Source organism: Hyperoodon ampullatus (assembly GCF_949752795.1).
Source record: "Hyperoodon ampullatus genome assembly, chromosome: 10".
NCBI classification, from domain to species: Eukaryota; Metazoa; Chordata; class Mammalia; order Artiodactyla; family Ziphiidae; genus Hyperoodon; species Hyperoodon ampullatus.
In genome coordinates, this window is record NC_136923.1 from 41,023,389 (window position 1) to 41,047,011 (window position 23,623).

General features: G+C 44.2%; 1 protein-coding gene across 1 annotated transcript in view; it reads left to right on the forward strand.

Annotated features, from left to right (window-relative positions):
* SMARCC1 (SWI/SNF related BAF chromatin remodeling complex subunit C1) overlaps positions 1–23,623 on the forward strand; it is a gene marked incomplete at both ends in the record, with an annotated part of 177,644 nt that overhangs the window by 147,340 nt on the left and 6,681 nt on the right. The window contains 2 exons of the mRNA XM_079712293.1: positions 1,440–1,574; positions 13,142–13,403. Coding sequence (XP_079568419.1) covers positions 1,440–1,574; positions 13,142–13,403 — 397 coding nt within the window. The remainder of the gene's footprint in view (positions 1–1,439; positions 1,575–13,141; positions 13,404–23,623) is intronic.

Sequence of the window (23,623 nt, forward strand, 5' to 3'; positions counted from 1 at the left end):
TCAATAAGTCAGCCACTCTGTGTTACTTCTCAAAACCTTGTGTAGAAGCAAGATAAGCACATAAATTCAGTAGGTGTAATAGTGCAAAATAGTGTTGGGAGTTTGTTGGTATAAGCTCTTGGATGGTGTCTGGAGAAGGTGGTATTGATCCTTTGCATGTAGTCAGGACGTTGGCCAAATGTGCGATCCTCATCCTCTCTGAGTAATGTGGCATCTTCCTCTGTGTGCTGCTGATTTGACAGGAAGCATGAGTAGGACTCATCAGTCCTGTACAGGGGAGTGAGTGGTACATTCTTCCAGAATAACCTCCTGTCTTATACCCTGTCCCCAAACTAGGGGTGGAATATTGTTCACCCCCTCCTCTCTGTTCACAGTGGACACTCAGTGGGGGCTTTGCATCTGAGTGTTGATTGCTGAAGGAGAGCACTGCTTGCCTCCTCCTGGACAGTTCATAAGGAGGGAAAAACAGAGTTACAGAGTGAGGGTGGGAAGTAAGTGGGTGGTAGATGGGGAAGTGCCTTCCAGGCCATGGTGTCCTCCTTTGCCTTTCAAGGCCCTGATTCAACCTTTCCTCCTTGGTGGGCTCTTTGAAGAGAGTAGATTAGCATGGGAGAAGTTTCCTTTTAATCCTTAATTTCTGGTATTTATAGATTTATATCTATATATAGACTTATATTTGTAAGTACCAGAAATTCAGGCATGGATAGTTGTTGTTGTTGTTGTTTTTTAATTAATTAATTCATTTGTTTATTTTTGGCTGCATCGGGTCTTTGTTGCTGTGCATGGGCTTTCTCTAGTTGTGGCGAGTGGGGGCTACTCTTCGTTGCGGTATGCGGGCTTCTCATTGCGGGGCTCGTCTTTGTTGCAGACCACGGGCTCTGGGTGCGAGGGCTTCTGTAGTTGTGGCATGCGGGCTCAGTAGTTGTGGCGCATGGGCTTAGTTGCTCCACAGCACGTGGGATCTTCCCAGACTAGGGATCGAACCCTTGTCCCTGCATTGGCAGGTGGATTCTTTTTTTTTTTTTTTTTTTTTTTTTTTTGTGGTACGCGGGCCTCTCACTGTTGTGGCCTCTCCCGTTGCGGAGCACAGGCTCCGGATGCGCAGGCTCAGCAGCCATGGCTCACGGGCCCAGCCGCTCCGCGGCATATGGGATCCTCCCAGACCGGGGCACGAACCCGTATCCCCTGCATCGGCAGGCGGACTCTCAACCACTGCGCCACCAGGGAGGCCCGGCAGGTGGATTCTTAAAACACTGTCCCACCAGGGAAGTCCCTGTTATTTTAAATTGAAATAAATAGTAGAAACATGCAAAGGGGGGGCATCCAGGGTGCCATTCTTAATTCCATAATTCCCACTTTCAATAGTAATTTCAGCATTTCCTCACTGTTTATTAAACAAACATTTACCTAAATACTTTGAATGATTTTTTTGCCCTTAGCACTTGGCTGCCGTGGAAGAGAGAAAGATCAAGTCTCTGGTAGCTCTCCTGGTTGAGACACAAATGAAGAAACTGGAGATCAAACTTAGACATTTTGAAGAACTGGAAACCATCATGGACAGAGAGAAAGAAGCTGTAAGTAAGGGGAATTTTATAGTGGCTTTTTCACAATTAAACTCTGACCACCTTTCATAAAATACGAGAAATAGAAATAGAGAAAATACAGTAACGTAATTTGTTGGTCTCCGTGGCTATTGTCTAACCTTTTTTCTGTGTTTGCTTTGCCCTTTCAAAAGGATTATCAGCCAGTGATGATAAATAAAAGGAACTCTGAAAATAATTATCTAAACCTCAGCTTCTTACACCTCTTGGCTTTCCAGATACATGATGGTATCAAATTCTCCCTTCTATAATAGTTGGATCTTAGACTTACTTTATTACCTATTTGTTACCTTCCCTCTCCTGTATAGGGAAGGGCAGGTGGAACCAGCCCTAGCAGAGTACTGGTAAGCAGTATTTTCTCTGGCATACACTTGATATAAAGATGTGGCCCAAACAGGACAAAAAGAATTAAGAAAAAGGCCAAGAATGAGGAAGGAAGCCACAAAAAGTAAGAAACATATAATCAGGGGAACATTTGGTTATTTCAAGGGATTTTTTGGAGAGACAGAGATGAAGTTCTCTGGAGAAATTTGGGGGTTTTTGTTGTTTTTTGTTTGTTTGTTTTGAGAAATTTGTTTTTTAATGAGTTGACCAGGAAAGGAATTAATGCCTTTCTAAACAGTGGGCTAAATTTGAGGATTTAGTTCGGACTTTTTCTGATTTTCTGATTGTTTTGACTTTTTTTTTTTTTTTTTTTTTTTTTTTTTTTTTTTTGCGGTACGCGGGCCTCTCACTGTTGTGGCCTCTCCCGTTGCGGAGCACAGGCTCTGGATGCGCAGGCTCAGCGGCCATGGCTCACGGGCCCAGCCGCTCCGCGGCATATGGGATCCTCCCAGACCGGGGCACGAACCCGTATCCCCTGCATCAGCAGGCGGACTCTCAACCACTGCGCCACCAGGGAGGCCCTGTTTTGACTTTTTTATCAGCATACCAGATACTGGTATCTCTAAATGGGAGAACCTTAAGTTTAACCATTCCAGAAGAGTTTTAATTTTAAGGATCCATTTGCATTTGTTAAACTCTTTCTTAGTGGTTAATCCAAGCAAGTCCTCTGGCAGATTCTTCATGATGAGTAGCTCAGTAACTATCACAATAGCCCGTTTTCATTTTGTCCTAAGACCTGTTCTTCCACTTACATTCTGGCCCCATGAGGAAGAGGCTGCTTCAGTAACTATCCTACCCACACCCTATGCTACCTCATCCCCACTTCCCTAATCCTGTAAGTATCTCTCACATCACCAGCCCTCTCCTGTCCCAGGAGCAACAGGCCACCCCAGTCTCATCTCCATTGCTCTCTGTGCACCAGTCATGTCACAGCACGCCACATGCAGGCTTCCCTCATGGCCGTGTGTGTTCTCTGCCACCTGAGTGCATCCTGCTCTTCCACCAGCAAGGCCTTTTTTTTTTTTTTTTTTTTAAATAAATTTATTTATTTATTTATTTATTGCTGTGTTGGGTCTTCATTTCTGTGTGAGGGCTTTCTCTAGTTGTGGCAAGCGGGGGCCACTCTTCATCGCGGTGCGCGGGCCTCTCACTGTCACGGCCTCTCTTGTTGCGGAGCACAGGCTCCAGATGCGCAGGCTCAGTAGTTGTGGCTCACGGGCCCAGTTGCTCCGCGGCATGTGGGATCTTCCCAGACCAGGGCTCGAACCTGTGTCCCCTGCATTGGCAGGCAGATTCTCAACCACTGCGCCACCGGGAAGCCCAGCAAGGCCTTTTTTCCTACTCTTTGCCAACCTCCTGCATCCCTCAGCCCTGAACCTGTGAGTGACATGCCCTCCCCATTTGCTTCTGTAGCAGCCTAACAGAGCACTTACTATATTGTAAATGCTAGTTCATGCGCCCGCCTCCCATACCAGAGCGTATTCTCTTTGAGGGCAGAGTTTGTTAAGTGTCTTTGTTCACACACAGCTGGCACATCATAGGCCCTTGTTTACGTGTCTGTTGAATGGATGTATGCCAGCATCAGTGTCAGAAGCTGGGAAAGTGGAAAGGAAAGTTTACCCTGGGGGACCTTACTTTAGTTTAACAGGGAAGACAGTCAAGAAGACAAATAACAATATCGTGTGTTCAGTTCTTAAGGGAACATACATGGAAGATGCGGAGAAGGAGAGGGTATTAGAGGAAACTTCCTAGAGGTGAGCTGGAGCTTTGAAGAGTGAGTGTTTGTGTTTACCTTACCCTAATAAGCTGCCCTTTTGTCATTTGATAGCCATTTTTAGGGTACTTGGGATAACAGGGGGCTACATAATGGATTATTGGCACATGCAGAATTCAAGTGATCACTGCGTAGTTCCCACTGGCAACCAGACGCCTTGTCATTCATGAAGCAGAACTGATGTTGTTAGCCTGGAAGATTGGCATGACCCTCTCTGGGCATTTAATGCAACTATGTCTAGATTGTCAAGGGGCTCTTTTCTCAGCTCTAAATTGCTTTATCTTCAGAGGGTGAACTTGTGGATTCCTCACTCTTTTAAACCCCCCTCGTGGAACTGTCACCTGAAATAGCAGAGTCCTCAGTCCCTTCCCAGTTCTCTCCACTGATTCTCAGACATCCTTATGCTCTGGATTTCTCATAGTTATTTATCTCAAATTAATCTGAGTCCACTGGGTTTTTCTTACTTGAATCTATTTTTTTAATCTTAAATTCTAATTGAGCACATAAAACATTTTACAGAATAGTCTCTGAATAAAACAGCACAACCAAAAATGTGGGAAAACATTCTACTGAATCTTTTTCACCGCACAAGGTTGATCTTCTCAAGTCCTTTGGTGGTCGGCCTGTTTTTTCTTAATCAGCATTTGGGACAGTAAAATTCATTTTATAAGACAGTCCCTAGCCCTAGCCACTGAATGTCAGTAGCATACCTGTATTAGTTATTGCTATGTAAAAAATTACCCCAAAGCAGCGACTGAAAACAGTATCTCACACATTTCCTGAGGGTTAGGAATCTGAGAGCAGCTTTCCTGAGTGGATCAGGCTCAGGGTCTCTGGTTAGGATGCAGTCTTCATAAGGTTCAGCTGGGGCTGGAGGATACCCCTCGAAGCTTATTCATGTGGCTATTGGCAGGAGGCTTCAGTTCCTTGCCACGTGGGCCTTTCCATAGTACTCCTCATGAAGTGGCTTCCCCCAGAGCAAGTGACTGAAAACAGCAAGAACGTGAAAGAGCACCCAAAGTGGAAGCCACAGTATCTTTTATAACCTAAACTTGGCAGTCACGTTCCTGTGCTCCTGCTGTATTCTCTCAGTCCCACAGCCCAACCTTGATTCTGGGGTTGGGTGGGGCTGTGGGCTGGCAGGGCTCAGTTTAGGAAGCGGGATCACTGGGGGCAACCTTGGAGGCTCACTATCACAACACCCAAAAAATCCTACAAACTTTAAAATGGCTTCCATTCATTTCATGCACAGTAAGACATAATCTATTTTTCTCCTTCCCAGCACTAGTTATCCTGTCCTTCCCTGTGGGCGAGCAAAGCCGTGGCTATTTTCCTACTGATGATTTCCTCTCCTCACAGAACTGTTGTGGGGATTAAATGAGAGAACTATGGCATGTGCCTGGCACACTGCCTAGAACACAGAGTAAGTGTTCAGTAAATATTTCTGTGCCTCCCTTTATGCAAACCAATAATCAACAATTATATATTAAATTCTTAATATTTATAAGTCTTTGTTGGCTTTATGAACATTTAGAATCCAGCAGTGATGCTGGGTGGGAACATGAGGCCATTTCTTTGTTAACCATTCTCATAGACGAAGAGTCTAGAGCTTAAACAAGGTACACTTCATGTATCTCAGATCACACAGTTCATAAATAACAGAGCTGGGTCTCAAACCTGTGTTTGTTCAGCTCTACGTTTTTATCTAGTACTTCAAAATTTATAAAGAAATGAGCCATTCTTAACCGCATCTTAACCTAGAGACTCTGAGATATGCAAGGTTTTGATACCCTTTGTTATGACTCATGAAAGTTGAAATCGTGGAAAGGGGTCAGGTCAGCCAGGAGCGGCGCGTTCTAACCCACTGCCTAGTGCTCTGCCTACCACACTCCTCAGTTCACTGTAGGTGAGGTCCTGCTCATCTTTAACTAGTAAGCAGTAGCTTCAGGACATGCTTTTTTGAATTAAACATTTGGTTTTGTTTATATAGCAACAGATTTCAAGAATCTTTTCGTACACTTTCAGAATCAGATAAGAAGTTTCTCTCTCTCTAATGACGTAAAATCAGATGTTCTCTTGAGTCTTCATTATTTAGAAATTAAGAATAAGGATATAACAATTTAATATCTTTTATAGATCTTATGTATACAGCTATAATTAGAGCTCAGTAGCTTTTGTTACAGTCCTCTCATAAAGTACTAATATTGGAGGAAGTCAGTTATGGAATATACAGAGCCCAGGAATTGACATGATAAAGACTTTTTTTAAATTTATTTATTTTTGGCTGCTTTGGGTCTTTGTTGCTGCACTCAGGCTTTCTCTAGTTGCGGTGAGTGGAGCTACTCTTTGTTGCGGTGCGTGGGCTTCTCATTGGGGTGGCTTCTCTCGTTGTGGAGCACGGGCTCTGGGCGTGCAGGCTTCTGTAGTTGTAGCACGTGGGTTCAGTAGTTGTGGCTCGTGGGCTCTAGAGTGCAGGCTCAGTAGTTGTGGCACACAGGCTTAGTTGCTCTGCGGCATGTGGGATCTTCCCGGACCAGGGCTCAAATCCATGTTCCCTGCATTGGCAGGCAGATTCTTAACCACTGTGCCACCAGGGAAGCCCGATAAAGACTACTGACCCCAGTTGAGGTGAGGATGCTGAGCTGGCCCTGGGTTCAAAACTGAGAGGGTCTGCCCAAGTGTGTAGCCTTCCGTGCCAAGAAGATAGCACACATCACTCAAGAGAACAGGTGTCAGACATGGGCTGTGTTGGGGACTGAAGAGAACTGGAGGGCCTGCGTCCTACCTAAAGCATTCTTACTTGGATTAAAGGGGGAGAAATAATACTTTGAGACCAGTGAGAATCTCTGTGTTAATCTCATTTATAGCTTCTGTACTTAATGCTCTCATTTGACTAGGTATAGAAATTGTATACCTTTGAAAAGAGAGACATTGTAGGAAACTCAAAGCTGTGAGAAACCTGGACCCTGTCCTTAAGGAGGTGAGAGGGTAGATGAGAAACTGACACAAAGATACCACGAGGTAGTGAGGCTATGGAAAGTCAGAGGAGGGGAGGCCGTGATTGGCTCAGATTATCAAGGAAAGCTTCTTGGTAAAGGAAGGACTGATCTGAGTTGTAGAAAAGGTCCAAATCCAAAACTGTGAAGAGAAAGGTATGATTGCTGAGGAGACTGAAGAGTCAGCCTGCCCAGAGCTGATGGATTTCACATCATAGATGATGGATTAAGTTCATTTTTTCGTTTGGCAAATGTTTATTGAGCACCTACTTTGTTCTAGGTGTATTAAGTACTGGAGATAACACTGGTGAATAGAACCCAACAAAACTCTTTGCCTTGGTAGAGCTTAAATAATTAATGAAGGATGTTAGATATTATGTTCTTTGTATGTGTATGCATGCATATATACTGTGTATGTATACATACCTGTATGTTTCAGGCTGGGTAAGTGAGATTGGGCAGGGCAAGGGAAGGATTTCAGTTCTAAGTGGTGTCATTGGTGTAAGCCCTATTGAGAAACTGAGAGTTGGGCGAATGTCTCTAAGCCCTAGAAACAGCCAGCATTAGAGACTCTGAGGCAGGAGCGTGACTGACATGTTTGGGAACTAAGGAGTAGGTGGGGTGGGCTGGGACATGAGTGAGTGGGGAGAGGTAAGATGGTGAAGGCAGAGATGATGTTGCCCTAATCACAGAAGTCCCTGTAAACCATCCAGAAGCCTTTCATTTTACTGTGATTAAAATGTGGAATTGGGCTTCCCTGGTGGCGCAGTGGTTGAGAGTCCACCTGCCGATGCAGGGGACACGGGTTTGTGCCCTGGTCCGGGAGGATCCCACATGCCGCGGAGCGGCTGGGCCCGTGAGCCATGGCCGCTGAGCCTGTGCGTCCGGAGCCTGTGCTCCGCTACAGGAGAGGACACAACAGTGAGAGACCCGCGTACCGCAAAAAAAAAAAAAAATGTGGAATAATTGCAGGGCCTATTTTATTTATTCCATAAAAATGTGGAATACATGCAGAAAACTGGCATCATTTTCCTTACAGTTAAGTGGCGATCAGTCTCTCTGCTGTCTGTAGAGAATATAAAGTGACAAGTTTAGAAAAGGGGAGACTGGTGAGGAGGCTGTTGGGAAGTCCACGTGAGGTGGTGGTGGGCCGTGGAAGTGAGGAGAAACGGTCAAGTTCTGGATGGATTTAAAGGTATTACTAATGGGATGTCCTCACACACAGGGTGTAGGGTTAGAAAAGTTTGTGGTACTCTGTGATAAATTAAGGAAAAAAGAACAAAAAGTTAATTTTATACTGCCCCAGGAGAATTGTATTTAACTTTGTTTTCTGCATATTTGTAGTAATTCATCTCTGTACTGCCTGTCATATAATTGAAACTGTTATTAGACATGCACCGTGACATTGTGGATAGTTTTATTTGAGATTAAGAAAGCTGTACTTAGGACTGAGCAGGTTTACTTCTGATTCAAAAAAAGACGTAGGGCCTCAGGCAGCAAGCACTTTACAAGGACAGAATGACAGTCACAACAGTGGTGCCGTGTCCCCCTTTGGATTTCTGCCTCCAGTGGAGCAGAAAGATGCAGTTGTGTTGTTTTGTTTTGCCAGAGGTGTAAGAAGGAATGAGTATGTCTGGTTTTCTCTTAAGTGGATGTCTGGTTACTGATACCAAACCTTTCAAAGGAAGGTGTGTTTACTTCAGTTCTGAGGCCAAGTAGTCAGAGACTTCAAGTCTTGGCTGGTATTTCGACCCTTAGCAGTGTAGATGGATTTTTGAGGCCCCCACCTTCTTTTACTCTTTCCCCCCGCCCCCCGCCTCCCTGTTCTATGCAAATGAAGTTGGGAGAAGAGCTCTGTGTGAACTTCAGCTGCACTTGCAGCTGTGTGTGTGTTTGGGGTCTTGGTGTAGAAAAGTGCTCTGTTATGTTCCGGTTCCACTTGTATTCGGCTGCTTTATACATACACAGTGTAGGAATGAAGGGGGAGAGGAAGGCAGGGTTTGAACGCAGTGGGGGTGGGGATGTCTTCAGATCAGGGCCACAGGCAGCTTTGTATGAATCTGGGTTCCCTAGAGCCAGATCGGAGCCTTGAAAGAAAGTGAACAGCTTCATTAGCGCCCTATTTACATGAGTAATTTACACTATCCGGTTTAGCTGTTGGGGCTTTATAGTCCTTGGAAATAGAAAAGGGAGAGAAGAAAATCAGGTTATCTGAAGCATATAACTTGGGTAATTTAAGTATTTTGTTTTGTGATTACAAAAATAGGTGTGATGAAAATTTTTCAAATAATAAAGAAATGGATAAATTAAAAAGTGTCTTTTACCCTCAGTTTCATTCCTAGGAATACTCTCTGTTAATAGTTTAGTGTCTTCAGAACATTTTCAGTGTGTATGTAATGTTTATACATGGGCACAAAGGTTTTTTTTTTAATATAATTGACATTGTTGTTGCAACTTGCTTTTTTTTTTTTTATTCAGTGCATCTCAGACATAAATGTACATCAAAAATAGTACTTTAGGGCTTCCCTGGTGGCGCAGTGGTTGGGAGTCTGCCTGCCGATCCAGGGGACGCGGGTTCGTGCCCTGGTCTGGGAGGATCCCACGTGCCGCGGAGCGGCTGGGCCCGTGAACCATGGCCGCTGGGCCTGCGCGTCCAGAGCCTGTGCTCCGCAGCGGGAGAGGCCACAACAGTGAGGGACCCGCGTACCGCAAAAAAAAAAAAAAAAAAAAGTACTTTAGGGGCTTCCCTGGTGGCGCAGTTGTTGAGAGTCCGCCTGCTGATGCAGGGGACACAGGTTCGTGCCCCGGTCCAGGAAGATCCCACATGCCGTGGAGCGGCTGGGCCCGTGAGCCATGGCCACTGAGCCTGCACGTCCGGAGCCTGTGCTCCGCAACGGGAGAGGCCACAACAGTGAGAGGCCCGCGTATTGCAAAAAAAAAAAAAAAGAAAAGAAAAATTTGCCCAGTACTGTCAAACTCTCCTCAAAGATTCCCATATTTCATTGCCACAAAAGTGAATGCAGTCTTCAATTGGATTTAGTAACAGTAAGATATCTATAACAAGAGAGGTATTTCTTTTGGATGGTGGGGCCAGTATGTGTCCATAAACTCTGTTGCATGTGCCCTAGAACAGAGGTGACCCTTTGGAGCCAACTGGTAGCCTGCTGTCTGGATGTTGCTCTCACTTCAGAGGACCTATTCATTCCACATTGGATCTAAAGCTTAAACTGGGTTCTTTTCAGGGATGTGTGTGTTTAATCACATCCTTTTTAATTCTTCTAATTACCTTTTAATTACCTTCTGTGTTTTGAAATGACGAGTGAAGCTCAGGAAAAAATAGTATAATTGAGGTTAGTTCATTTGTAAACTAGGAAGATTGGGCAAATTTTTCTTTCCAAGATTAATACTTCGATACTAAGGTCAGTTCCCAAAGAAAGGCTGGTTCAGTTAAAAAAAAACAAAAAACCCATTGAGATAGGTAAGGCAGAGACTAATATTTCCCTTCAGAGACACAAAGTCTTCCTCCAGTAACAGTTCAGCTTTTTATAAAGCAGATCTTGACCTATATTCTGGAGTTCTTACGTAACTGCTGGACTTCAGCTACCTGTCCAGACCAGTAGTGGCTCAACAAAAACGTAGGTTGAGGTCGTTTTCTGGCAACCTCTTAAGTCTAACCTCAGCAAAGTGCTTAATTTCCTGGAAAGAATAGTTAGAAGAAAGCAAAACCTTTCTGGCCATAGCACTTAACTGTCAGAATCTTGAGATTCTGTTTTTTCGGTCTGCCTTTTACTTACATTATCTCACTGATTAGTCATCTTGCAGAGCTGGACTTCCAGAGGATTCTCTTGCTGTTTACACCTTGCAACTCCCTTCTGATTATGAAAAGAAGGATACGTTAAACTGAGCCAGGGTTTAGCCTTTTCGGGTCACCCTTAGAAAATGAAGAGCCCGCACCAGCCTGTTAGACCATGGTAACACCGTGTTTCCTCCCTCCTGTGATAACCCTCAACCACTCACAAAATCGTTCATTTCAGATCTTCTCCCAAGGGAGACTCTCTGCAAGCCAGCTAACCAACACCGGGGATATAAGCGTTACCATCTGTTCTTTCCTTTTCTTCTCCTCATCTGGCCGTGCCACTTGTCTTCATGCTGTGTCCACGGCCTGTCTTCCAGCACCCCATCCGTCTATAGACATTCCCTGCTTGCTACTCCTGATAGCCAGTGAGGCTTCTCACTAGGTTCCACGGGGACTTCTCCCCAAGCTGCTCTCTGCTAAGAGCCCAGATTCATAAGCTAATTCTCATGGGTATTCCACTTAGATTTTGCTAATGATAGTATGTAGTATTTATCTATAAAACTGACTATTCCTGAAAGCTAAAATGTTACATTTCCTTAACTTATCAAATGCCTTGGAGTAGTGCTCTCCAACAGAAATACATGAGCCATATATGTAATTTAAAATTTTCTAGTAGCCACGTTAAAAAAATTATAATGGTTTTGTTTTTGGCTGCGTTGGGTCTTCGTTGCTGTGCGTGGGCTTACTCTAGTTGTGTCAAGCGGGGGCTACTCTTCGCTGCGGTGCACAGGCTTCTTACTGAAGTGGCTTTTCTTGTTGCAGAGCACGGGCTCTAGGCGTGGGGGCTTCAGTAGTTGTGGTACTTGGGCTCAGTAGCAGTGGTTCGCAAGCTCCAGAGCGCAGGCTCAGTAGTTGTGGTGCACGGGCCTGGTTGCTCCACGGCATGTGGGATCTTCCCAGACCAGGGCTCGAACCCATAACCCCTGCATTGGCAGGTGGATTCTCAACCACTGCACCACCAAGGAAGTCCCTATAATGATGTTTTATTTAATCCAGTGTATGTATATAATGATATTTTAACATGTAATCAATATGAAAATTTTATTTTTTTCATACTGAGTCTTCAAAATTCAGTGACTATTTTACATTTATAGTATATCTCATTTCAGATTAGCCACATCTCAAGTGCCCAAGAGTTGTTGTGGCTGCTGTAGAAATGCCTCCCAGTGAATAAAATCTTGCTGTCAAAAATGATGAGATAGAACATTATAGAAAAGCACTAGTGCTAGTAACCCTCCATATGATCTTTATACTACTTCCAGAAATCTGGATTTTTATTTCCGTTCATGTTAAAGGTGATTTTCTCTGTCAACCCTGGGTTAAGTTAGTTTTCATAGCCTTTAAGGTGGGCTCCTTTTTCTGAGCTACTGTCAGGCATATGGTTTCTGAATTTCCTAACTTCTCTGTATTTTAATTTGAATCCCAGAAAGATTATCTTTCTTTAAAAATAAACTTATTTGTTTTTATTTATTTATTTTTGGCTCTGTTGGGTCTTCGTTGCTGCACGCAGGCTTTCTCTAGTTGTGGTGCACGGGCTTCTCATTGCAGTGGCCTCTCTTGTTGCGGAGCATGGGCTCTAGGGGCGCGGACTTCAGTTGTGGCACTCGGGCTCAGTAGTTGTGGCACTTGGGCTCAGTAGTTGTGGCTCACAGGCTCTAGAGCGCAGGCTCAGTAGATGTGGCACGCGGGCTCAGTAGTTGTGGCTCACGGGCTCTAGAGCACAGGCTCAGTAGTTGTGGCACACAGGCTTAGCTGCTCCGCGGCATATGGGATCTTCCTGGGCCAGGGATAGAACCCATGTCTCCTTCATCGACAGGCGTTTTATTAAGCACTGCGCCACCAGGGAAACCCCCAGAAAGATTATTTTGAGTATTGAAATGCTTATATTCTTCAAACCACGATTCATGTAAATTTTTATTTAGGCTTCTAAAATATGCTGTGAAAGTGTCACCCAGTATAATTTTGGGTACTTGGAAGCTAAGATTTACAATGGTACCGCCAAAGTTCCATATAGAAAATGTGTATCTTTGCAGCTAAGGCCACGTCCACTCATCCAGAGGATTTAACTCTGGTGTCACATTCTAAAATAGTAACCAAAAGGATCACATGCAGAAGAGAGCACCCGGAAATGTTGGTTGGACTTGAAATACTAGTATCTGAGGAACTATTAAGAGGACAGGAGAGGCTTGTTTCACCTAGGGAAGAGTAAGGCAGTCATGGAAACAGTTTTTTAAATATCTGAAGGCCTGCCAAACAGAGGGAATTACAAGTGTCCTGAGTATAATAGCCCCCCACCCGGTGAAGGTTCCAGGGAAAGGCAGGCCTTATACTTAACATAGAGAAGAACTTGACTTCATTCTACTCAGGAAATAATGCCTTTTCTTTCACTGTGGTTGTTCAGGAGAGGAGGTGACTATGTAACTGTGATGAGCTATGGGGAACTTAGGCATCATGTAGATATCCTGTGTTGGCATCCAATTCTGAAAGCCTTTCCTGGTTTAATTTCTCTTCCCCTTCCTTTTCTTAACAGTTAGAACAACAGAGGCAGCAGTTGCTTACTGAACGCCAGAACTTCCACATGGAACAGCTGAAATACGCTGAGTTGCGAGCCCGACAGCAAATGGAACAGCAGCAGCATGGGCAGAACCCTCAACAGGCACACCAGCACTCAGGAGGACCTGGCCTGGCACCACTGGGAGCAGCAGGGCACCCTGGCATGATGCCTCATCAACAGCCCCCTCCCTACCCTCTGATGCACCACCAGATGCCGCCGCCTCATCCACCCCAGCCAGGTGAGAGGAAGGCTCTGCTCACCACTCAGTCTGGGGTCATCCCTGTGGCACGGAGCATCAGAGGGGCAAACCACACTGTTGGTGATTTCTGACTAAAACTGTTTAGAATGTCCATTGTCATCTAGGATATTACACACAAGTGAATCTGCTTTTATAGCCATCACCACATAATGCCTGCCATGTTCTCTTTCCAGGGTCCTCTTGGCATTATGCCTTTTTCTTGGGTGGGTCGGCAATATATCCCAGAGATCCTTAAAAATTCATCCTTGGATTGTCTACATTTTTTTTTTTAATTTATAGACATTCTCGAAGATAGACACACACAAAAAGAATAGCACAAATGAACTCTTATGATAGCGATCATCACCTTTCTGCCATTCTTAACTTTTTGTTATAAAAATCTTCTACTATAGACAAAAGTAGAGAGAATAGCATAATAATCCCCCAAATACCTATTGCACAGCTTCAAAATTATCAACATTTTATCTCTTCCTCCTCGCTTTGGTGTGAGAGAGAGACTTCAAAACGTATCTCTAACCAATGGAAATCTTATTCTTTAACATAACCTACTATATTACACCCAACAAAAGTAACCATAATTCCTAATAACATTAATTAAATGCCGTTGAATGCTTCATTTGTTTGAATTCGCTAATAGTTCTCTTAAATCTATTTTAATGTGTTAACAATTCACCCTCCCTTTTATTCTTCTTTTTTAAAATGCCATTCATGTGTTTGGCTCTGCCCAATCGTGCACTCAAAGTGAATGGTGTCATTTCACATATCCTTCCCCCTGCTTTCCTCCCTCCCACACGTCTCCCATAAATAAACCACAGGATGGCGCTGGATATTTTAGCAGGTTCAAGTTCACTTTGGCGGTGCAGGCATTTTTCCTGTAATGTTGGTTCTTTCTTGGTGGTGTTCAGATTGGTCAGTGGTTCTGGTGTTCCAGAGTTCCCCATTAGACTCACTTAAGATTGTACCTGCCATTGAGAGTTGCTTCCTAGATCAGTTACTTTATCAAGTGTTGCAAAATGGTAAGACTTCTAAATTTATTGTTCCGTCTGCATTAAATTTATATTTCTTCTACGTTTATTAGCAGTGATTCTTTTATTTAAAAAGCTTTTCTTCACCAGTCATTTAGTTACCCTGAAAATCCTTACAGGAAAGGATGGATAAATGCTTCATCCTTTCCCTTTATTTTTCAGTTGCCTTAATAATGAGTTCAACCCCTCTGCCAAGTCACCCCCCCACCACACACAGTCTCCAAAGGTTACCAATAAGGGTTTTTTTTCTGTTGTGTGTGTATGTTTGTTTGTTTTTTTTTTTTTTTTTTTTTTTGCGGTAGGCGGGCCTCTCACTGTTGTGGCCTCTCCCCTTGCGGAGCACAGGCTCCGGAGCACAGGCTCAGTGGCCATGGCTCACGGGCCCAGCCGCTCCGCGGCATGTGGGATCTTCCCAGACCGGGGCACGAACCCGTGTCCCCTGCATCGGCAGGCGGACTCTCAACCACTGCGCCACCAGGGAAGCCCTGTGTATGTTTTTAATATTGTGAATTTATATATTTTTATGTGTTTCAATCTATTATGGACCTTACTCATTTTCAAGCTCAAATTGTCCCATCTTTTAGCTCACGGGTTCCCCTTCAGGTCGGCAACTATTCACCACATTTTAACAACCTTGAAAATCGAGCTCACGATTCTTTCAAACTTAACTACTGACATCATTAAACCTAAAATATACCTTTAATTTCAGCATTCCCTCCCTACCCCCAGCAATATTCCTTCCCTTCCTAGAGGGTAATATGTATGGCTGTGTGCTGTGTATTATATTGCTTTAGTAACAGTCTTCCTGTAAGATTTTTATAGGTACTTTATAATCATGTGTCAAGTGCCTGCCAGAGCCAAAATTTGTGCTTTCTGGGGAGGTATGCAAGTTCTCTGGCCAGGGCGTGTAGAGGTGAGCTGAAATAAAAATAGAAAAACCCTTGGAGGCCTGAGAAGATTCCCGACATAACTAATGTCAGTTGCCCTGACTTCCTCAAATGACAAAATTTCAAAATCTCATGGAAATAACCTCAGGCATGTTTGCCTGAGGAAGCCATGACGGAAAAAACTATGATCTGACAACTTGTGTTACCAACGTGAATTTTTAATTTACAACCCCAAACATGTTTAGATATTAGTTCTTATTGCCTTGACCCAAAAATGGGGCTAGGTTGACTTTGGGAAGCATTCATTTTCATATGCACACACACACACACACACTCACACTCACACTCACTCACTTTCACACACACTATTAAATTGCAGTTCGTGGAATTTTCTACCATCATCTGACATGCCACTTGATCTAAATGACATTTGTGGAGATAGTTTTAGAAGTCTGCCAGGCTCATGCCAGGCTCATGACACAGGATACTTTATTTCTCAGTTTTCCTGTCTGTCTGCTTGAGTGGATCTTAAAACCTCTCTGTGAGATCTAATTTTCTTCCAAGTTAAAAGATATGAATGCTTAACAGAGAGATGATCACAAAGTGATTTTTCAAAAACAGTTATTTTAAAATTTTAATTCCTAAAACTCTTGGGATAAATGTTTAGGAGGGGGTTCGCTGTGGCTCCTTAGTATTTGGTTCTTAATGGTGCTAAAGCATTATCATCCACAGTAACTGTTCACAGAGAACTTCTCAGGAGCTCCACCATCTGCATTTAGAAAAGATACCCTTCTACCTTTTTTTCTAAATTACATCCTGGTGAGAACAGGTGTTTGTATGCCAGGCCCTTCACCCGCAGTATTTTTGCTTACTTCTCATTGTCCTGCCTTTACAGTTGAAGAGCTGGTGCATGCCAAGGCCATGTTGCCTTGCTGCATGGTGGAGCCAGGATTCATACTGGGCTCCTTCTATTCCAAAATGATGTCACGATGCCACCTTCCGTGATGGAGGACCAAGGGGGTTTAGAGGAGACTCAGATACAGCTCTTCTTTTAGGGAGACAGTGGTAAAAAACTAGGGTTCATAAAATAGCCTTTAGAATAAAAATAGGTTATGTTTCTCTTTTTACTTTCTCACAGAAATAGGCTTTTCTTAAGTTAATTTTAAAGAAAATGATCATTGTGTGTATGATGAGAGTGTTTTTTAAAATCTACTTTAAAAAACTGTTCTTTCTTCCTTCCTCCCTTCCTCGCTCCCTCCCTTCCTCCTTAGCTCCCTCCCTTTTTTTTTGGCCATGCCATGCTGTGTGTGGGATTTTAGTCCCCCCAACCAGGGATCGAACCTGCGCCCCCTGCAGTGGAAGCATGGAGTCTTAATCACTGGACCTCCAGAGAAGTCCCTCTTTTCTTAAACATTTTTTATTGAAATGTAATGTACATATGGAAAAATACACAAGCTATAAGTATTCTGCTTGATGATTTTTAACAAAGAGAATATACCTGTGTAACCAGTACCCAGAAGCCCCCTCATACCCATCTCACTCTCCTCCCTGCCCTTGGGTAACAACTGTCCTGATGTCTAACATCATAGACTAGTTGGGCTGGGGTTTTTTTGGGGTTTCTTGGGGGGGGCTGCGTTGGGTCTTCATTGCTGCGCACGGGCTTTCTCTAGTTGCGGCAAGCGGGAGCTACTCTTCGTTGCAGTGCGCGGGCTTCTCGTTGCAGTGGCTTCCCTTGTTGCAGAGCACAGGCTCTAGGTGCGTGGGCTTCAGAAGTCGTGGCTTGTGGGCTCAGTAATTGCGGCACACGGGCTCTAGGGCGTGGGGGCTTCAGTAGTTGTGGCACGCAGGCTCTAGAGTGCAGGCTCAGTAGTTGTGGTGCACGGGCTTAGTTGCTCCTCAGCATGTGGGATCTTCCTGGACCAGGGATCGAACCCATGTCCCCTGCATTGGCAGGCAGATTCTTAACCACTGTACCACCAGGGAAGTCCCTGGGCTGGTTTTGAATGTTATCTGGATGGACTCACATACTGATTTTTGTTTGTTTGCCTTCTTTCACTCTTGCTGTACGTGTCTTTCGCTCTTGCTATTCTTTCTTCTTGTTGTACATGTCTACTTTGGGGCTCTACCATGATTTATTAATCCATTCTCCTGTTGATGGACATTTGGTTCATTTCCATTTTAGTTATTACGAATAGTAACTCTTGCTGTGAACATGCATGTGCACATGTCTTTTGGAGACATAGGTATACATTTCTGTTGTGTGCGCCCCTAAGTGGTGGAATTTGTTATGTTCCTAGAATGGGTCTTAGGATATCCATGTATTCACATTAGTTGATGCTGCCAAAATTTTGCCAAAATGATAATGCCAGTTTACAATGCCACAGTTTACATCTCTCTAGCAGTGTATGAGAGTTCCAGCAGCTCAAGGTAATCATTTTTCATAGTTTCCCCTTTTGTGAGATTGTTTTGGAGTTTGAATGTAAAAATCAGGTGTGTTGGAAAGTAAAATGAAGAAGAATAAATTGAACCCACTAATTAAAAGCTTTCTTAATATCGACAGTTCAGAAAAGGCTGATTGTATTGTAACAGCTGAGTCTTGTACACCATATTCTAGGAATTGGCTAAAGAGGCCTTATATATCAAAGCAAGTGAGGGAGTCTGTAGTGTTTTAGGTGGAGAAGAGCTTTAGTCTCTTATTTGCCACAGGTGTAAGTTAATAAATGGGAGCATGGTCCTTCCAACTAATATTTCCTAGGTTCTAGAAAAGTTAGCAGGCTACAGCGTTTATGTTAGGAGCTGAGGGTAATTATCCAGGTCAGTTTGCTAGGTTTTGGTGTTTGGTCAGAATTTATGGTGTGTGAAGGAAGGAGAAAAATCAGCCTCTGAAAGCCAGCAAGGTTGGGGAAGTGGTGAGAAGAAAGTCAAGACAAATATATTACTGAGTGGTGAATTTGTCCAACTCTCTGACTTCTTAGAATTTAAATAATTTTGTAGATAAATCACATGTAATCTTTCTCCACATATCTGGCCATCAGTTAGTGGTAGAGCCCATTAAAATATGGCTCATTGTTGTGAATCTGCCAGACTGTCAAACACGTATGGTCCCAGGCACCAGCGGGGCTAGTATAAACTGACACCTGTACATATTCCATTTAGTTTGTACCTCTGCAGTCCTCCCCTCCACCCCTTTAATTCATTCAAATGCTTAGAATTTTTGTATAGAGAATACCATCTGTATGCTGCTGTCTCTCTTCCTGGGCTTTTATTATTTGGTCCTACTCCTAACTCACCTGGGAGCTCCAGCTTTTTGTAGGTTTTGTTCTTATCTGTGATAAAGTGTCCCAAGTTGATTTGTTTCCACCAAACGGATAGTCAGAGGAAGAATCTGTAGTATAAAGTTGGCAAATGGAAACTGGAGGTGGCCATAGCCATCCTTATACCACCCTTAGGTTTTGTTGCTCTTCGTAAAATACACGGCACTACATGTCGTCTTTTCATTTAAATTGAAAAACTGTGATTTCATGAAGTGATTCCTAAATTAAAGGCTTGCTAGTTCTTCCTGTAAGACTGCCATTCTAAATGGCACAAGGTGAATAGTCATGACAGCCATCAGTTCTTGAGCACATGCATGGTGTCCCTTGCCCACACCCTGGACCATTGTATTCATGACAGCACATGGGGAACCAAGGAGAGTGGCCTGGGTAGTGGCTGCTGTTTCCTGAGGTGTTCTTGATTGTGAGCAAGGAGGACACTTCTGACTGCAGGGGGTACCCTCCAGGGGCCTTGGCACCTACAGTCATCCCTCAGTATCCACCAGGGATTGGTTCCAGGAGCCCCAGTGGGGGATGCATGAGTATCCATGGATTCTCAAGTCTCTTATATAAAATGGCACTGTACAGTGAATTCAGTCAGCCCTCTACATCCGTGGATGCAGATCCCTTGGGTACGGAGGAACGGAGGGCCAGGTGTATTTACAGGAAGATTACCTAAAAATCTAGTATGTAAGTGCAGTGTAAGCTCTGCCCTCCCCTTGGGCTTTTGAACTTAGTTGTAGGGCAGGAATAAAGAGGTAGATATAGAGAATGGACTTGATGATGTGGGGTGGAAGGGTGAAGCTGGGGCAAAGTGAGAGTAGCATCGACATATATACGCTACCGAATGTACAATAGTTGGCTGGTGGGAAGCAACAGCGTAGCACAGTGAGATCAGCTTGGTGCTTTGCGATGACCTAGAGGGGTGGGATAGGGAGGGTGGGAGGGAGGCTCAAGAGGGAGGGGGTATGGGGACATGTGTATGCATATGGCTGATTCGCTTTGTTGTACAACAGAAACTAACACAGTATTGTGAAGCAATTATACTCCAATAAAGTTCCATTAAAAATAAATAGTTAAAAATTAATTAATTAATTAATTAATTAATAGTAAATGAGGCACTCTTTTTTTTTTTTTTTGCGGTACGCGAGCTTCTCACTGTTGTGGCCTCTCCCGTTGCGGCGCACAGGCTCCGGACGCGCAGGCTCAGCAGCCATGGCTCACGGGCGCAGCCGCTCCGCGGCATGTGGGATCCTCCCAGACTGGGGCACGAACCCGTGTCCCCTGCATCGGCAGGTGGACTCTCAACCACTTGCGCCACCAGGGAAGCCCAATGAGGCACTCTTGAGTATTCGTGCCTCAAGGATCTGGAGTGAGCCACCTGCATTGGGGAAGCCTTTGTTATGTGTCTGTGTGTGAAAAGCAGAGAGAAAAGGACATGTTGGTTTAAATATCCTTATGGTTTCCTCATTAATAATATAAGAATTTTTAGAAGTGCCTAAGAAAAATCAGAGTAGGAATTGATCTGATTTGATGAGAACTCAGGGATGGTAGAGATGTTTTAATAATAAAACTAGAATATTTGCATCAGTAAAATATTGGTTGTTCAAGGAAATTTCAAGCAAGGCATTAGGCACTCGACTTTTAAGCCCCCAAGTTAGACCCACTTACAGAACCCTCCCCGTGGGAAATACTACTTAGGAAAGGATTACAACTACTCATCACTTCCCAGCCTCCCCTCTCCACCCAACTCAGAGCCCCGCACTGAAGAGGGAAAAGGACTAGCTCGTCACATCAGCCAAGTCTTTATTATCTGCGGTGCCTTTGGTCCTGCTTGCATGATGTGATAACAAGGCTGCTGTGCTGCTTTCCGGAGTAGCAGGTTATCCTCACAGAGAGAACAGTGAGGGCACAGTCTTCAACAAAGAGCGTCTGTGCCCCCCGGAAGCTGCTGTGGGAGGAGCAATCTCCAAGGAGCCTGGGCTTCCCCTCACTTGGCCCCGATTGTTATTTCTGTTCTCTGGGAGACTCAGCCCGAGAGTGTGCCATGGATGGATAGAAACAGCAATGAAATGTGCTTAAGATTGGAAATTCATAGGTTCCCTTTCCTAGTTTTGTGTTCCTTACCCACCTGCCTCTCCCATCCCAAAGAATAAAAATAAAATCCTTAATATTCTATTAGGCATGGTGGCCGTAACGCTTTAGTATAAGATCTAATAAACCTGAGAGTGTGAGGGATTTTTCCACTAGGCAAAGCCTAATTTTAGCAAACCTTTCCATTTTTCAGGCTTCAGATGCCTGCTGTTTTTAAAAAAAAAAAAAAAAAAGCTTGTATGTAGGTCAGACTCCCACCAGTATATGCTTTGATACTGCTGTTCTGAAGCCACATCTCTCTATCTCTCACCTTCCTCTCTACTGGAAAAGGAAATACCTGAATTTTTTTTTTAATGGAAAGTACATATACACACCCTTTATTTTGTTTGGTAAGGCCTGCTCCGGTTCATTTTAGATATCTGTAGGTCAGACTTCTTCATGTTTATTGAGTTAATGGAAATGCCTTCAGACATTGTCATCCATTTAAAAGTGGTGAGGGGCTTCCCTGGTGGTACAGTGGTTAAGAATCTGCCTGCCAATGCAGGGGACACGGATTCGAGCCCTGGTCCGGGAAGATCTCACATGCCGCGGAGCAACTAAGCCAGTGCGCCACAACTACTGAGCCCACGTGCCACAACTGTTGAAGCCCGTGCGCCTAGAGCCTGTGCTCCACAACAAGAGAAGCCACCCCAATGAGAAGCCCGCGCACCACAATGAAGAGTAGCCCCGGCTTGCTGTACCTAAAGGAAGCCTGCGTGCAGCAACAAAGACCCAACACAGCCAAAAATAAATTAAAAAAAAAAAAAAAGTGGTGAGACCTATATCAGAAAGCAGAAAACCCAAGGACATTTAGATTACTAAAGGACAGGGGTTGGGTTTCCCTGGTGGCGCAGTGGTTAAGAATCCACCTGCCAGTGCAGGGGACACGGGTTCGAGCCCTGGTCCAGGAAGATCCCACATGCCGCGGAGCAACTGAGCCCGTGCACCACAACTGCTGAGCCTGCGCTCTAGAGCCAGCGAGCCACAACTACTGAGCCCATGCGCCGCAACAAGAGAAGCCACCGCGATGAGAAGCCCACGCACCACAACAAAGAGTAGCCCCCGCTCGCCACAACTAGAGAAAGCCCGTGCGCAGCGACAAAGACCCAACACAGTCAAAAACAAAATAAATAAATTTATTTTAAAAAAAAAGAAATCGGCTTTTCCACAGAAAGAAATACCCTTTTAAGGCAGGGTGGTGTAAAGGAAAGGAGAATGAGCCTTAGGGTCACACAGCTCAGTCTCTTTGTTCCTTGTGACTTTCAACCAAATTCCATAGCCTCTCTGAGATTTCGTTTCCTTATCTTGAAACTGGGCCCTTACTTCAGCCTTCCTAACAACCTGAAGGATTCCATGAGACAACTGTCTTTACCTGGGAATTGACAGGCCCCAGCTCAGAGCAACATTCTGTACCCTCCTTGTCCTCTAAATCCACTGCCATAGGCACCCCAGCACCTCTGGGTGGCACAGGGGCATCGCCTCACTCTTGGTGCTTCTTGCTTTCCTGAGAAATGTTTGTCTGTGCAAGGTCCCACAGTGGAAGTAAACTGTTTTTCTTCTAGTTCTTCCTTTTTGCTGCCACCTTTCCCAAGGAGCCATTGTCCTCTCATACCTTAAATACCCATACCCCAGTGGCTTTATGGCTCTGTTTGTGACAGGAGGATAGAAGAACTTTGTTTTACAGAAAGCTTCAGGATTTATAGCAAGAGAAAGGAAAGGTTTTTTCCAGCTGTTGGGCAAATAGCCTTGGAAAACCCTAAAGCTACTCTATCCCAGCTTGTTGCCATAAAGATGTAGGGAAATAGGTAAATGGGCCACTGCCGCTGAGCAGGTAGCTTTGGAAACAGCACTGATGGGCCTGACAGCCGAGCCTGCAAGGCTTTTCCCATTGTGTTTTGGTAGGTATCACCTTGTGTCCATGTGCCACTGATTCCTCTTTGCCAGATTGTTTCTGGAGCTAGGTGTGGGTTGAATACCTGACCCATCACTTTATTGGCAGCAGCGTTTGTATCACATAGTCTGCTGGAAGACAGATGGGCCCCCTTCCACCAGACCTTCATCCTCAGAGTGCACTGTATTGCAAACACCAGATCTGAAGCCAGAGTACCCAGGTCAGAGCTGGGCTCCCCTATTTATACACTTTATGACTTTGGGTGAGCTACTCAGTCTTTGTTTTCCCCTTTCATAAATGTGGTAACTTACAACAACAGAAATGTAGGTCTCACAATTCTGGGAGCTGCTAGAGCAAGGTCATGTTCCCTCCAGGGGCTCTAGGGGAGAGTCTGTTCATTGCATCTTCCAGCTTCTGGTGTGTGGTAGCATTCCTTGGCTTGTGGCCACGTCTCTCTTTATTCCATCTTTACCTTCCTTCTCCTCTGTGTCTTTTCCTCCATGTGTCCCATATAAGAACACTTGTCATTGGCTTTAGGGCCCACCAGAATAATCTAGGATGATCCTAACTCAAGGTCCTTAACTTAAATCTGCAAAGATGCTTTTTCCAAATATGGTTACATTTACAGGTTTCAGGTATTAGAATGTGTGCATTATCTGTTTGGGGGCCACCATCCAACCCACTGCAAGGTGCTGTAAAGTATATTTGATAAAATTATTTATTGCACGAAGCAGAGCAGTTTCCTTATTGTTGATATAGTGAAGAAGAAAACATGGTGTTTGGAATTAAAGTTTACCTCTCAGATTTTTTTTTTTAATGCTGACTTTTATATTAAGTCCTTTCACAGGAGCTGTTTTATTTGAGCACAGAATAGTGTGGTAGAAAGAGAATTGGATTTAGAATCAGAAGACTTGGATCTCATTCCTCTTACAAGTTCTATGACCGTAAAGAA